The sequence below is a fragment of the Myripristis murdjan genome, chromosome 12 (genome assembly GCF_902150065.1).
Source record: "Myripristis murdjan chromosome 12, fMyrMur1.1, whole genome shotgun sequence".
NCBI lineage: Eukaryota > Metazoa > Chordata > Actinopteri > Holocentriformes > Holocentridae > Myripristis > Myripristis murdjan.
In genome coordinates this window covers 15552858-15570635 of record NC_043991.1, presented here as the reverse complement: position 1 = coordinate 15570635, position 17778 = coordinate 15552858, and the positions used below count along the sequence as shown (strand labels likewise).

Genomic DNA, 17778 nt, shown 5'->3' with positions numbered 1-17778 from the left:
GGCACCCGCTGGTCACAAAACTCATAACCTTGATGTTGGCGTACAAAGGAGCTGAAACCCTTTTAACTCAAGTGCACCTCTTGACCTGCACTGTTACAACCAGATGCCTGGCTCTCCTTTCCCTGTGACGACTTTTCCATCACTCCATCGGCTCTCATGTGGCTTTGCGATGATGAAATGACCCTCACACACCGGCCATCTTCTGTTTAACAGGAAAAGTCTTTTCACAGGGTTCCTACACCTTTTCTTAAATCAAATCCAAGCACTTTTCAAGCTGCATTTTCAAGTTTCTCTAACACCTTATGCCTGTGATGTATACTCACAATGATTATTCACTTCCTAATCAGATTAAATAAGATGTTAAACAACCAAAACTATGTTTAGTGAAAGCATTCGACAGGAAAACACAACAAAGTTTCAAGTTTCAGAGTGTGACCTTCCTCCTGATTGCTCCTGCCGTCGATCTCATTAAAAATGACCCTTTTAGTCTGTCTTATTTCGTTTAAATGGTGATTCCTTCTAGCATGTTCTAAGGAAACCAAAATTTTATGTGTTGTCGGTTCTTAGTAACTCTGAGCCTTGCACAACTGATGATGGGTTCATTAAAATGTTCACAAACTAATACTTTAAGCTTGTTCTCCCACTGATTTGACATCATTCTAAATATGAGGACTGGCTGATTACTTGAATGGAAATGTTGGAAAGTGAACGATGAGTAAATATGATCTGGCATACTTTGATTACTGCTGCCCTCCTCTGGCTTTCAGCTGCTGGTGCAGGATTGCTGGACAGTGAACGTATCTGTCATTCAACACAAAAAATACACTAATTTCTGTTGTTAATCAGGTAACAAAACGGGAAAAAGAAATATATGGAAATCCTGAGATTATCTAATTATACATGGATTTTTAACATAACACACATAAGTACCAATATGAGCATAACTTCATATGTCAAGAAAAAAGCATATACTACTTAAGGAAGAAGACTTTTATTAAGTGTTAATACAATAAATATACAAAACTCTAACCACTCAGCATGCGACTGAAGGAGAAACCAGAGTGCATCTTAAAAGTACACTGACAGCCAGAGCAATACCTGACCAGCTGTACATTTTACAAAATATACAAACATCCCTTAATGTCTTTTAAATAATTTCAGAAATGCTCATTGTCAGAGATGAGTATGAAAAAAAATTGAATGTCATTCTCAGTGTTACTACCACATACCACGTTACTGATTACAAAGCACAGCTTAAAGCCACAGTCCATCTACAACACAGTTCACATTGCATTGCAGTCTACTGCCTTTCTCATATTTAACATGTTTTTTTTTTTTTTTTTTGGGAGGGAGGGGGGCAAGTCAAAGTAGCAGACAATTTTAGTAGGTACCATTCATCAGGAATCACTTTCAAACAGCAGCAGGACAAGTCTTAAACCTAAAAACTTGCATAAACACACACGCACACACACACGCACGCACGCACGGTAAGGTACTACTTGGTCTAAATCAAGTCAGTATAAAATCAAGAAAGGCAAGTGAGCAAAGAGCACAACACAGGTATCTTGCAGAAAGCCTCAATGGAAGAGTTCAATTAGTCAAAAGGATCCCAGACCCACAGCCAAACTCTGCCCTGCACACACATTAAGACTGGTAAATAGATGAAAAGGCCCAATCCCCTCTATTTACACTCACAAAAGACACATGCGTACGCAGGCTTATCTGGCTCGAACATGAAACCAACACACGGTGTGATTATGCACTCTCATACTCTCACACTCTTTGCAGCTCACGTTGAAGAGCCACAACATACAAGTCACATATTCAAAAAGACACATTCAAAGAAATTACAGCAGGTAGAATGCATTTCAAGATTTGGATGACTTAAGACAGACCGATTTACACAAACAATCCAGTCTCCACAAGTGAAGCACTGGTTTGTGGTCTCGTTCAAGTTCGGTGACAGCCAATCCCTCAAACGGCCAGTTTACGAATAAACAAGCAATTACCAGCAGTCGGCAAGTCCGTATTACTGACCATTGTTGTAATCCTAGAAGTCATTTTCTGTTGCAAGGGCATATGTTTTCAAAACAGAAGCTAGTCTTTTTCTAATTTTCACCAAGAGAGCTTGTGTTGTGTTTTTCCTTGTCATGCAAGTGAAGAGTATATCCTGAGTAAAACTGAGGTAAATCTCCATTACCCAAGACAGGCTGGAGACAACTTGCACTTTCTCTTCAAAAATTAGAAACAGCACAAACATGCAACTGTATTTAATAGTGGACCTTAGGGCTGAACACTTAATCGATATGTTGTAATATATATCGAAATTGCAATTTGGCCGAGTGCAATATCCAAATCGCAGGAGCTGACCATTGTTGTAAATAAAATATTACGATGCTACAGAGATGCTCTGGCCTACAAATTGTATTTTCAAGATGTAAGGCCACAGCAAAAATCATTTTAATAGCTTTTTAATTAGAAATAAAAATTATAACGCCAAGTTATCATTCCTACTAAAACTGTGAATCATATCGCAATTAGATTATCTGTAAAATGAATGGCAATATGGATTTCTTTTTTATCGTTTAGCCCTAGTGGACAATCAGTGATGTAGGGCAGGGGTTTTCAAAGTCAGACTGTGGGCCTCCCCTCAGCCCCCTCACCCAGTAGCACTCCATTCCTGGATATCTATGGGATCACGTAGCAACCATTTGGTCCCACAGACATCAAACAATTGAACTAAGAAAGCCAAATATTGCTGTTCAACATTACTGCACACAGATACATAAAAAGAGATGACCCTCAGTTCGTAAAATTACACAGCACTTTCAACTCTCTTTAAACGAATAAAAAGATATTTAGTCCTGTACGGCAAGGTTCCTTGTGATAATTAATAAACTGTTTGGTGTGCTCCTGGGAGGCCTGCCTCCCACTTTGACAACCGCTGATAGAGGAGAAATTCTTTACATGATGCAAAGATCGGCCATGTATGAAAACTTTGCTGGGCTATCACAAAGGCGCCTGTATGTATTCCGCATCTTCACTTATGTGCAGGAGACCATTGTAAATGACTGTCTTAATACGCACCAACTGCAGTGTGCATACAGAAAAATGTAATGTCTAGATTAAGGTGCAACTTGGCATTATTTCACAATGAAGGACATGTAGATCTTTAAAGGCAAAACACTTCAAGCAACAAATACTTGAAAGCTAACTTGAGGAAGTAAGACTACACACCTGGTGAAACCCAAATCTGAGTAAAGAAGAAGAGAAAGAAGAAAAAAAGAACATAAAAGAACACAAAGGAAGGCCCTGTACTAGAATGCACAGCATTCATCTGTGACAACACCAAACAGCTCCACCAGGGGGCAGCATCAGGAGGAGTCTTATTCTCATTTAACAAGCTCCTCTACAAGATGAAGTTAAGATAACAGTAAAGGTGAGAATGCTGTTAAATGTACATAAATCGACAACTATAAGATGATATACCGGTAGGCATCACTAACAAGGTGACTTCCCATTGTGCAATAATTAAGCCTAATTCTTAACAAAAAAGTAGTGATTACATTAATAAAATCAAACAACAAACACTGATACACAGAGGAGGAAATGTTGATGGTTACTACACGAGTACAGTGAGAATGCCTAAAACGGTCTGGGAAAAGCCCAGGCCGTTTCGGACTTGGTTCAGCTACATGGAATACGTTTCTGTCTTGTCTGCCCAGGACAGACAGGCTTCACGCTGATATAGACATTCATAAAGGCACACAGACACAAACAGATACACACACACAGAAAACAAAGTCGAGCACGCTGGTAGGAGTGCAGTGTAGGTGAGGGGTCCGAGAGTCAGTCACGAGCGCGTAATGTTTCTGGGATGGGTGGAGAAGTGCAGAGGCCACTGGGTACGAGAGTAAGAGAGAGCCAAGGCCCTGTCTGAATGCTCCCAACTTTCACCCTCTCAGTCCGACTGAGATTATAAATCACTTGTGACTGGGTGGGCAGAAGCAAGGTGCCAACTATAGTGCTTTCACAAAAACCTCTTACATCTTTTCAGAAGGCTGGGATTTCTTTCTGTGTTTCAAACAGGGCAGCTGGCTCATTGGAAGCTGGGTGTCGCACTGTGAGCAGAGCAGGGGCAGTGGACCGTACGGAGAGATGGGTGGGCTCTCTGAGCCAATCAGATCTGTTCTTTGAAGGTTCTTTGGGCAGCAGTGGAGGCTGCATTAGCAGCCGCCGTCTGGACTGTTTTGTTGGACATGACGCCTGTGGCGAACTCCTGCTGGGCCTTCTCAAAGCTGGCACCAGTGGTGCGATACATCCCGTGGACCTGAAGGAGATGGAAAAGAGAGATTAAGGATGGGTGAGAAGAAAGAAGGGCAATAGGGCAAAGAGATAAATAAAGATTAACCAGACTTATGTGGGAGCACTTTTGAATTTCTTCTAATTTTTTTGAATGCAGCTCACCTTTTTGAACATAATGAGTGACAGGACAGCCAGTGAGGTAAAGAGAGCAGCAATGAGGATCATTATAATGCCAACTGGGATGTTATGATTCAGGCCAGTCAAAGCTGAGATCCATCCACTAAGGACAACAAAGTCAGTAAGATCACACTGTGAAATAACACACATAAGTTGATTACAAATATCCAAATATTCCAATACTATATCTTTATGAGCAGATAGCTCATCTCAGCTCACACAATACTGGCTGGATATTATCAGTATTTTAAGCAATATCTGAAAGAAGACAAATATGACAGATTTTTTTGACCGCAAAATAAATTGGTACAAATGACCTCCTTGTTTTCCTGCCATTGGAATTCCTTATAGTTACATTTTAAACTTTGACACTTTTTTACTGCAGGTTTAAAGGACATTTATGGAAATCCTAGTCCCAAAACAAGCCTTAAGATTTAACCAGAGTAAGTAATCGATTTATCGCCCAGCCCTATGACACACTAAGTCATACGGACACTGCTATGTCCAAAAATGTTTGTTTGTATATGCTGTAGCTGAGAAATTCTGGTCACGCTGTCTCACCTGGCCCCCCAACCAGTGATGCCAATGGACTGGAGAACATAAATGCCGAACTGACAGATGTACACGAAGAAGAAAACAAAAAACCTGAACGAGCTGTCACTCCTGCAGGAAGAGAGAAACAAGAGGGCAAGATTACCACAAAGGTTATACACAACTGTTTGTAAGCCCAAGGTAAATATCTGTGTCTGTGTCTGTATGTGTGTGTGTTTGTTTACCTGAATGCTCCATAAAGCGGCCTGTACCAACAGACAAAAGAGCAGGGTGTGAAGAGCATGAACCACAGCATGGACAAACCAAAGTCCACCCCTCGTGATGCATCCACACAGAACCAGGCCAGGCAGCCAAACATGTTGGCAATCAGCGTCCCGGAGTGAACTGAGGGGGATTCAGCAGAAAGAGGAGTGGAGGTTTAGTGAAAGTGGGGCAGCGTGGTACCCTTGGCAGGTCACTGTGCAAGTCATGCAGCATGGAAAGTAGGCTCGAGGCTGGCTGTTTGTAAAGGATCCCGGCCAGTGCGTCAGTGTCCAGTGTCTTGCCAAGTCAGATTAATGAAGTTTAGAGTGGAAGAAGAGGAAACATTGCCACTTAATATTTCAACAAGCATTGCTGCGTAGGAGGAGCAGGAACAGAAACACACTCACACAATTTAATAATTTAGCATAACCACTCTTCCTTGGGGGTTATAATAATAAATGCATGGTTATAAGCACTGTACAGACACATCTAACAGTAACAGAGGGTTTGTATAGCTGAGAGGCCACAATTTTACACCACAGAGTGAAATATGACATTACCCTGCTGGCCCACATACCAGAGCTGAGGGAGAATTGCTGGCAGGACAGTTGCATGAGTTTAAATGTGCTCAAAAACCTTCTCTACATGAGGTTGCAAATTATGTGATGTTGGCTTGATGTAAAAAAATGGTTTACAAAAAAAAAAAAAAAAAATCGCACCATGATCAGTGGACAGAGGAGGGAATGAGAGAGGGAAAGATGTCATCTTGTAGTATGTGGGTCTAACCCAACCTTGTAGCCAATCATCTGACCAAGTCACATTATTGGAGCACATGTCCTCACCATGTGCCCTTGTCATGTGGCTGCAGAAATTCCACTGAAAATCCATTCATTCACTGAACTTCAGACATGTATTGCAATTTTTAACACTATTAAAACTGAGCTGTTGAGGTTGAGGAGGGAGGCACGACAGCCACTCTCCTGTTCATAAAGGAGTTTGTAGATAAAACAAATTCTGTTCTTCTTTGAGGCAATCATCCATAAAACAAACTACATATTCACATGAGTGAGATGCTTGAGGGTAGAGCTTAGACAAATGAACAAGAGCGAGAAGGATGATTTGGACTAACTGTGGGCAAGCGCATATGGTATTTACTTTTCACTAAGTGTAATATGGATCTGTATATGACTGTTATGAACAAACTTTACCAATTATCATAATATAAAAATAATATAATAAAGAAATTCACAATGTGCTGTAATAGAGCAACATTTGCACTGCTGGTTTAAATATTTATTGTTTTATTATAACCCAGTCAGGAAAACAGAGCTAGCACAAGGCGATACAATGTAATAGTATAATTATCAAAATAACAATAAAATAACTGACCAAAAAACTGAATAAACCAGCAGTAAGGCAGACCTTACTCAGTGAAGGTCTGCCTACATGCAGACACAAGCCTGAATGATACTTAACACTGATCTCAGCAAGATCAGGTTCTGAATCTGAGTACATACTGGGCCTCTGACAATCAAAGTAATTTGTACTGTGAGGAGGTTGACAGTTAAGTTTATATAACGTTCACATTTTGTCACTGGACTTTGAACATTCAAAACAGCTTAATCTGTAGATCTGACTGACTGACTGTACAGGCAAACGCTCAGATGGGGCCGGGCCATTTGTGCCATTAACTATAATCGAAAGCGTAATCGCTTGGTTGTTACAAAAAACACGATCTTTTGTTTCATATGTCAAGCCCTAAACCTAACCATAAAATTAACCCAAACCAAGACACTGAACATCTATAAGTTTTTCTTCTTCTCACACAGCTGTATTCAGTATTACTTGACACACATTACAATGACACATACAGGAAGCTGAGTACCAACATTAGACTATCCAAATGGGGTGTGACCAAATTTTGTAACTCTTCTACATTTTTTATTATTTCAACAATTTCTCCAGTAATTTTTCTGAATATTGCAACAACTGTGGGAGCAGGAAATCCTGTGGTGTAAATTCACTGTTACGTGTTGCAACATTAAGAAAGTGCAAAACAGAAGGAAAAAGGGCAATTTTTGGCAGTTTGCAAAATATGGTTTAGACTTCATTGAGGGTTAATTCACTGCCCCAGGACAAACACTGAGTCATGACAAACAGACTTCAATATTAACGGTCAGTCTGAAAGAAGCACTCACGCATCCAGAGGTAATACATGATCTTCACTGTCTTCTGAAACTCGACTGGGATGTCCACTGTGATGTCGTGGTAGAAACACGGGCCCACGGGGAAGTTCTCTGGGAGTGGAGGCCAGTTGTTTTTCCTGCCTGAGAAGAAAACACATCGTGCTTGTGAATAAATAAAACTAGGGCTGGCCATATGGCCGAAAAACATAAAATCTCAATTTCTCTCAAACTTCTCACATTTCAAACAATGAAATTTTTTATTGTATTTCACTAAAAAAAACACACAAACAAACAAACAAACAAACACACAAACATATAAACAGAAAGGCCAAGAGATAATTCAAATAAAGACTTTCGTTCATAAAATAACAAACAATGAATGACCTTGTATCAACTGGTCTGTCAATGTGGGCAATAACATTTGTTCAACTACAGCAATCGCAAGTCTCTCATTACTGTGCTTTTTTCCTCCACATATAAATATATATATATATATATATATATATATATATATATACATACATTAACACATTAGTAAGCTATTTCCTTACTTTTGCATTTTGGTGAAATGATTAAGAGTGAATTCAGTAACTTTGAATTACCAATCAAACAGTGTGTATGTTCAAGGCTTTTATTGTGGAATGTCAAAGGAAGAGGCCATTTTTTGCATTGGCGACAATATGTTTTTTGGGAGCTGTTTTAACCACGGCAGCTATTTTAACAAAATTAACTAATATGTTTTGGAAGCATCATCTTTTTCTTATTCACTGTAGAAATAAAGGCAACAACTACATTATGGCAGGGGAGTTCCCAGAAGGTGAGGGTAGCAGGTCAGTGTAACAGCAGAATTAGGTTCAGCAGGCTAAGAGACTTACAATACCAAAAATGTTAACTCTGAGGCAAAAGAAGTAGACTCAGGAAAAAAGATAAATGAAATTACAAAAAATGTTTATGTTGACATCAATGTCTCATAAAATTCAATTTAAGACTAATGACTCAAGGCCTATTATTTATAAAACTAAATGTAAAGACATTTTAAGACACTCTAGTAACAATACCACTGTGGATACTGGACACTTCATTTTGAGAGTAACTATCTGTAGCTGTTGTGTGTATGCCGCTGACCTCCTGAGGCACTGAGTGACTGCATTTCCCTCTCTCGACGGTCCAGCTCTGCAGCCTTCTTCTCCAGCTCCTCCTGTCTCCTCAGCAGCTCAGTGGCTGCTCGCGTCTGCTCCTACACACACACACACACACACACACACAGAAAAAGACTTTCATCTCTGTGATAAACGTACAGAAGTGTGTGAGGTGTGTCCAACCATTTGGTCAGCTGCTTTGTCGCCTCACTGGTTGACTCTCTCTCTACATGAGTGTGAATAGTAATTCTCAGTTTCCACTTCTGAGATAAATTTAATTCTCTATGGAGTAGCACCAGCCAAGCGAGGGAAATCACAACAGCTATTTAGAGCCAGCAGCTGTCCAAAAAGCCTGCATATAGACAAAATATGCCATTGCAAGTTATTTCCCTCAAACTCTCTGTCCCTCCTCCACACTAGAAATGGCCCTCCAGAGAGTTGCTGTCCACATGCAACCAGCAATCATGTTAATTAATAATTTTCTGTCTCCAGTAGCTGTCAGATTCTCTGCTGGTGGTGCTGGACTCGCATACACACACAGAAAACAAGAACTGCAGCAGAGAGCGGTCTTCTGGCTTTCCACGTGTCTTATGTGGAGAAGTTTAGTCAACAGTACCTGCGTCTGAGACTGCGAGTAGGCTGGAGGCTCCTCTGTGGGTTTCATAATGGCCGGCTGTGTGTTGATGGTGGGTCCCGCCGTCCTGGGCACCACACCCGGTAGTGTCTACGCAGAGCACATACACACTTAGAATAACCTCAAACATTTGGAAATATTAGGAACAACAGTAACAATAATCACAATGCTCTGGAGCCAAAGACAATTTAATGCACAACTGCAGATTAAACAAAGCTTGAACAGGTTTGCACTCTTAGAGCTAACAAAGCTTTACAGGATGTTCTATTTGATCAAAGACCATGTTTATTTGAGGTGAGATTTTTCTGCCACCACACAACTAAATGAGTTTTTAGGTAAAATGCAGCACAATTACACGCTGGAATCTGAAACTGAATAAAAAAAACCCAGCTTGAATATACAGAAGCCTTGAAAGGAAAGAGGAAAACAGACCGAAATATTTGAGTTTTGCCATTTTTTTGAATATATGTTTTGACTTACGAACGAGTGAAAAATATTTTTTTTGGACAATAAATGGGCTTGCACACAAACACAGGCAGCATATTAAACTGCATCGGTGCTGCAAGGAGCCTTTGGCAGCTGAATCAAGCAGCAGTCTACATCCCAGCTGGTGTGGTGGTGTGGCTGCCTGAGGACGATCAGGTCCTTGGTTTGTACGCAGTCTGCAACTGATTCTCTATGGTTTTCAGCCACAGGAGTAATGTACCACTGCTCTGTGATAAATGGCCACAACGTAATATGCATTTTTTGATTCAGAAAAAACATCATTAGTTCGTCAATTCCACACTTTTTACTCACTGAGCTAACTTTTGTTGGGTCTTCCACAAATGTAAATTGTTTTGATGATCTGTGCTTTGGTGATGTGAGTGTCAACAGCTACTTTTCTGCTCTATAAAAATGTCTGGGCAGTGCAGTGTTTGTGGGAAATCATCACCTACAAGGATAATTCTTATTATTTTTCCTGTTTTTGCCATCAAACAATCTCAAGGCTCACATAACAATTACAAATACAAATTCAAATTTAATTGTCTGGTGGCACAAATTTTCACCAAATACATTTGGTTATAAGGGTAATTTGCCAAATCACACATTTCTTAGGTCCTGCACAGCTACTAACAAACTGCATTCAAAAAATTAGGAGCCAGAGCTCAACAATAAACTGCAGTTTGTCATTTGTGTGTTTTGAGAGAAAGGCACACTTTTTCATCTTTTTTGGGCTGGCCCCTCAGTATAATTATTAAACTCAGTTACTTGCTCATTTTACATGTGCCATCTGTGATGCAGGATCAATGAATGCTGGGACTTTAATGCCATGCCCAGAGACTCTTTCCATTTAACTCAGTTTTTCATTAACCATACTCTCTTCTCTCTTCTTCTCTATTCTCATTGCTATCGTGTCGTGCAAGTCATGCAGACACAGCAAAACTTCGTACAGGCTGCAGTTCAATCAAAATAGTGATGCATTGTAGCCAAATCAATCCTCTGAATTGGAAGATTAATCTATTTGAAGTTTGAGTTCTCTTCCTCTGGAGTAAATGTGATTATCAGAGACAACACTCACTGGTTTGGCATCTGTGAAGGGATTGTACTCCTCCAATGCTGGAGGAACAGTGTGTGTTACTTGTGTCACTGATGGATCCTGTAAACAGAGATGAAAAAAGTCAATAGTAAAAAAAAAAAAAAAAAAAAAGACTAATATCTGTAGCATGACTTTCTAGGGTGAAGATCATGATAAGAACAGCACAATCTTGGTATGTCTATCTTCTGCATATAGTACTTCTTCCAACGGCATAAGCAGTAAATTCACTCACACAGAAAAATGGCCAGTAGGAAGGAAACGAATTCCTCCTTTATTCTGCCAGCTCAGAGACAGAGGGGAGGATCTAGAAATCTTTACATGGGCTGGCAAAAGGGTTTTGGCAGGGTAGATCAGGAAACCTTAATGTAAATGAGTTTACATGATTTAAATTGGAGGTCCAATAATAATAACAGCTGGCTCAAGCTCCTCACAAGAAATCCCCTCAATGAAACAGACACACTCCTCAGAGAAACTCTCTACCGAAAGATCAAATTGCAATGAATCCAAGAGTTGCTGCTGTTCCCTTTAGTAACAGAATCACTAAGGGTTTCTCAAAGAATGCTGTGCACTTATATAATTTGCATTATGATACATACTAATCCAAACATGCTATGTACCCTGCAAAACTACCTCCAACTGACAAATCTCTTCCAAATCAATCCTTTTTGATTAATGTTATCTATACATTATTATATAGCAGCTGTGGTGGCATGGCCTTTTTTTTTTTTTAAGGTGACAGCTGCCACCCGTGCCACCCACTAGATCCAACATTGAGCTTGGGGCCCAACAACACTCTTTATACAAAAAGCAACAAGCCTATAATTCAACATTGGCAAAGACAGGATGATTCCAATAATTTTCATGGCGAGGAGTCTATGAATAGCCAGGTCTGTGAGTTTCAGAGAGATGGTGACTGCCTCCGGCTGCTAGAACAAAAGACAGAAATAAGAAGGCAGTCTTTGTACTCTGCTGGTATGCTGTGCTAAGGATAAAAGCTTTTCCATCCCTGAACCACATTCTTGATATGCATTGTTGTCAAGGCAAGCACATTTAAACAACCTTGTTCAGGCTAGTGAACGCACAGCAAGTTTCACCGCCTGGTGCACACAGAATACAAATTAGGGATGCACAGATCGATTTGCCTGAGATCGGAACCGGATGATTTTACCCCAAATCGGCTCAGACTGGAACCGGCAGATCTGACCAGAGTCGACTGTATTATCTTGCGCCGATATCAGGCGCAAGATTTGCCAGATGGTTACATTTGTTGAAGCTCAACAGTTAAAAAATGTGCAGGTTGGGATCCATTTGAATTCAAACAATGTTTCAACAGCTTTACATTTTTGCCTATTAATTAGAAAATGACAAATTGGATCGACTGCATATCTACAGCAGCTACAACCAATGTTTTCCATACCGGTCACTGACTACAACTGAGTATCTCTTCTCTTACTGTTAATGTTAGTAATCACTGGCTGTCCCCTTTGCTCACTGATGTGCGAGACCCGCGAAAAATACATAAACTGCTTTAAGGAGAAATTTATTTACATTTTAATGGCAATGTGAAATAGATATAAGAGAAGAAATTATGACTTGTTTAACTTCCTAACTCTATAGTACATAATTAACACTACAAATGGCAAGATTTTTTTTTTATTGCGGCAAATATTTAAATAAAATATGACAATTTATTTCCTAATCATTTTAATTTTTTTATGCCAGGTACACTATCGACGACAATAACAAAGTAACAAAAACAGTGCTCGGTTTACACTTTCCTTCAACATGGTTACAATTGTTTTTCGGAATGGCTCCTGGATGGTGGTGAAAAAAAGCTAGTGTGGAGCCCTGTCATCACCTTGCTCAAAAAAAAAAATTGTGCAGAAAAGAAAATTGGTATCAGCGGGTCAGGCTTGAAGAAAAATCGTCATCGGCCAAGAAAAATACAATCAGTGCATCCCTAACACAAACTGAAAAATAACATGACAGCAAAAAATTCAGACAGCGAATGTGCCCACATGACACTGGGAGGTTATATTTCAGCAGTGACTGGCAGTAACACTGGAGTGCAGCTCTGTTTACTTATGGCATGTACCTAACTACAGGCTACATTACATTGTGTAACAGAACAAATTTTAATTTTCAAATGTGTAACGTTCACTATTTCCTACCTTTCTGTGTAAGCAACGTTAATGCAAAATGCAGGCATTCATTAGCGTTAACGTTTTGTAGGAGTAAGCTTACCATCATCAGTTTAAGTCACAGACTAGTTCCGTTTAAGATCCTAATTAGGATTAATATCCAATCTGTGTATTCCAGGCGAGCTATCTCAGTCCAGTTCCAGTTTAGAGTTTGTGCCGTCTCCCTGACTGAAAATTCTGGGAGTATCTCTTTCTCTAGAGCGAACACAAGGGCTGCTTCTTGTCACCAGACCAGGGTCATAAATATTTCAGCGTATGTTGTGTTTAATCTTTAATGCTGCCCTATTGTACAGGCAAAAACAAAATATTCCTACTCATTACGTGCAAGATTGTGAACCTCAAATCTAGAGATACGATGTTAGAAATCATATGGTCAATAATTCTTGTCCACCACCTGTTGCATGTTTATGTGAAAAACAAGCAAAACAAATTTCAGCATATTTCTTGGCATATGGCCATGCACAATGCTGTGCAAAAGTCAGAGTGGGCCCTTTTATTCATTCAATTACCTGTCTAATACCTGTCACTCAGTACAGATTACTTCTTGGTGTCAAACAATAAAGCAGGAAACATATCCAGCAGAAAATTATACAAAAGCATCCAACACTAACAATAACATCAAAGTGGTTCTTCTAATCTTAAAAACAACAAGTTAGCCTACATCTGTTTCCTCCCAACAAAAAGTGTTCCCCAAAGTGCCGCTGGCATTGTGTACCAAACTTTTCCATCAAAGGCAACACCAACATTCACACAAAAACGTGCCCCAACATATCTTAACTGCCTTGCTAAGGTGTGTTTTCTAAGATGCATCTAAAATTTTTAAAGGAGATATCTCTGGTGAGATTACACGTAAGATATTAAAATTTTTCATCTTTGATAGATAAGGGGGGATTCGAAATTTGAAAAAAAATTGAAAAAATCCACAAGCATTTGTGTTGATCCTTGTGGGTGGACAATTCATTGCTTTGCATCTGAGAGGATGTGTATCTCTCAAAAAGCCACAAGAGAGAAGAAAACTGAGATGAAAATTTGCACCAGGACACAAAGTATAAAATCTGAGATCTCTGCAAGTAACAGAAGGCAGTATGTACACCAGCTGGAGCAGTGAAACAGTCTGTGAGGCACGTATAAAATAATCAGCCTGGTGGAGGATCAATGCAAGTTTGGGGATGTTTAGCACACTTAGAGTTGGTGATTTGATTTTGACTAAAGGCATCATGAATACTAATACATAAAAGAAATCTTTATGAATCAAACAATAACCTTTAGAAAGTGCTTGATTGGTTTCTAGAGCAGGATAATGAACCCAAACACACTGCTAAGAAGATCAAGACATACTTATTGAACAAAGAAGCTGCGGGGGCTCTTAGAGCCCCTGTGTCCACAGCTCAACAACACTGAATGTGTTTGGGATTTACTTAGATTGTTAAATGCAGAGACTGCAACCAACTTCTCACACTAGATTTTAGGGGAGGTCACAAAGAGCATGAAAAAAGCCACCCAATTATAAGTTCTAATCTTTTGAGAATTGAGTAACATTCATCATTCTTGACCACATCATAACAAGGTGGGGTGCCTTCCCCTTTGGAACTACATAGTCTGCCTTTACAAAAGGTTGGTCTCTGCCTTTTGAATTCCTATTCTTTATCCATAAATCGATTATCTCACTACCTGGCTGTATCATATCCAAGATCTCAACATTTTGCTTCCTGTACTGTTTTTGAAGGTGACGTCGCGGTGCACAACACACTGCAGGATGGAAACCAGCTGGAGTCAGTGCTTTCTACTGTCTCTGGCTGCGCTCCCTCATACTGATTTTTGTCTGCTACTGAAACTAGAGAATGTACGCTGCTTCCTATCAACTCAAGCTATGGCAGCCTCATTTCTGTAATTAGCCCACATCCTGAGAAATAGGCCGAAACAGAATAAACTGTCTGATGCATGACTGGGAGTGATGAAATGTAGAGGGAAAAGTAGCCAGCAGGGATCCTAGCACCACCTGTCGCCATGACAGCACCATATGATTTCATGAACTATTTAAGATAGCTCGGAGATGGGCGTGAAGCTCCATTAGGCCTTGGGCAAAAGTATAAGCCAACAAACAGAAAATTGCCAGGACAGCAGGGCAGAGCTAATCATACTGCAGAATGTTAACACAGCTCCTTGAATAATTAACTTTTCATGCGGTTTATGCAGTCACATCACTCATTTGCATTTACACAGATGACGAAAGATGCTGGCATGGAATGATAAAATATTGCCATAACAATTAAATAAATGTTTTACCACAGCATGTATATACGGTATGTGCACTGCAGTGTGCTAATTCATTATTAGCAGGAGGTAAGAACATTGATGGAACACCTGCACAAGTTTCTGATCAAAGCCTCTCTCAGAAAAAGGTTTGTTTTCTTTGTGACTGGTTTCTTATCCTTGTGGCAGCATAAGCCTTCCACATACTAGGGCGTTCTCTAGCCTATTTCAGCCTAATTATACTTACAATTAGCTCCACGCTGCTAATATGCTCAGTGTATCTGTGTGTGTGAGTCAGAGAATAATATTAAACATCTTTCTCAATAAAAAGGGCAGACACTCCCGGGCTACAGAAGAAGACCAGCAGATGCATGTTGTCCATCAAGTGTGATACTGACTGCCAACAGATACAGGCCTAAGTAAAGCCAAAGTATGCATGATGAAAGCAGCAAAGTTTCACATATCCCCAAAAATGTGGAACATGACTTCATTTGTTTTCTTTGAGACTAGGTGCATAGGGTGTGATGATGGCAACATGTGCGTTTTATCTGGTGAAACTGCTGAGTGTTTCCATGATATCAGTAGCCTTGTATAAAAGCAGAGGCTGACGTGTTCCTGTTAGGTTTTAACTAGGGCTGAACGAGATATCGTTATCATATCATTATCTAGATAAGGACATGAGTTATATCAGTATCTCAGAAACAAATTATATGGGATAGGGTTAGGGTTAGACAGTGATTAGTCTGCTATGATCATTAAAATACTTTGTGAAGTAACTGCATTTTCTACAACCATCTGGTATTACTATGCTGTTTTTTTTTTTTTTTTTTTTTTTAAAGAACGCCTAATTTCCATTGCTACTACACTTAAATTTTCAAATAGGTGTAAACCCATAGTCATTGTATCGCTATCGAGATATTTCGCATAAATATCGAGGTATGAAATGTTGTCCATATCGTGCAGCCCTTGTTTTAACAACAAAATCAAAATAACTATCCCTTGAGGAATTCCCTCTGGATTTTGTTTTTCACTCATTACCACCTAGGACAGCTGACATAAAGTTCACCACGTTCATTAAATGTAAGTTTGACACTTGCACGGAGTAAATCTATTGTATCTACCTGTTGTGTGTATAAATGGTACAGTATTTAACCAAGGCAGAAAAATCAACACAACACACAAACAGCAGGCTAACGTTTCTGCCTCGGGCTATTCCATTAAGGTTTATTATTTTTAAGACGTCAAGCTTGTCCTTTCTATAAATAACGTTGGATTAGAAGGTGTAACAACATCAAATTGAGAAACAACAGGCAAAGATGCCGTCCCCTCCAGCCTTGTAACATCACCACTCAAGCTAGCACAAACATCCACAACACTGTTGGTACATTCAATTTGCGCTAGCGTTACATGTCATGTGTCACTCCAGTCCGGAGATGACCAGGAGGAACAACAAGTGACAGTCACAAGCCTTGAATGACAATGTGTTAGCCAGCTGTTAGTACTAAACTACAAGTAGCCAGAGACCGAGCTGACTAACACGGCTCAGCTAGCCAGCCTCGGTGGGTTAACAGCGGTTAGAGCAGCAGCTGACGCTAAGGAGCTAGCTACCTGGAAAGGATTGCTGAAGTCCGGGTCCGCGAACGGGTTGCTGTCGAAATCTGACATTCTGGGTCGGGAGTTGTTTCGTCTCTGTTTGAAAACTTACAGGAATCACCAAATGTATGGCTACTTCAACACAACGACTTGTTTTTGTAGCAGAGGTGAGGAGTGGTACAGTCGGAGGTGAAGTCGAGTGTGGACTCTGCCTGTGTACAAAGATGTTATATGTCAACAGACATATCACTAGCGGCGAGTCGACCGGAGATCAACGGAACGCCAGACTTCTTCTTCCTCTTTTCCTTCTTCTTTGAGGGTTTCCGGCAGCTGGCATGCTTATTGTTGCACTACTGCCATCTTCTGGTGTTACATATCTTATATAAAAATTAAGATTATTCCGAATAGTACTTGTTTTCCCTGTTGCATCCTTCTTATTGATCCCATTCTCTTCAGAATTTCAAACTAAATAAAGAGGCCTGTGTGCAAATATATGCATAGTTTTGCCTCAACCGTCGAAGTAGGCCTATGCGTGCTGGATTATTATATATTTCTTATACCTCACAGATCTTATGAATGCATTTGAGGAAGATTTGCGAAACATAAGGACAAGGAGTGGAAAATATGTAGAAGTGATGCAGGATGGATAAACGATCTCTAATCAGGATGATATATGAGGCAAACAGCTCTTGATATATAGAAGATCAGCTATATAAACTACACATTATAATTTTGTATTTCTCTTATTCCATTTCAAGAAAAATCTCATACCACTTAGTTACCACTCAGTATACATCATACTGCATAAAATGAATTTGTGTCATACCATCAGCCATAAAAGCCAGATCATTTTTATTTCACAAATGAAAAGGTGGGTGACGTGTGCCAAGATTTGGATTCATCTACCCTCTACAAT

The 17778-nt window shown here is 39.8% G+C and overlaps 1 protein-coding gene across 1 annotated transcript; it reads right to left on the bottom strand.

The window, feature by feature from the left end:
• Positions 1–980: 980 nt before the first annotated feature.
• On the bottom strand, positions 981–17153 carry LOC115368994 (secretory carrier-associated membrane protein 1). Its single transcript, XM_030065478.1, has 9 exons — positions 16878–17153; positions 10798–10875; positions 9219–9326; positions 8589–8700; positions 7476–7604; positions 5259–5418; positions 5044–5145; positions 4468–4585; positions 981–4330 (listed from the first exon to the last, which is right to left on the bottom strand). Exons 1-9 carry the CDS (start codon positions 16932–16934, stop codon positions 4181–4183), a joined length of 1014 nt encoding a protein of 337 aa, XP_029921338.1. The 5' UTR covers positions 16935–17153; the 3' UTR covers positions 981–4180.
• Between the last annotated feature and the right edge of the window lie 625 nt (positions 17154–17778).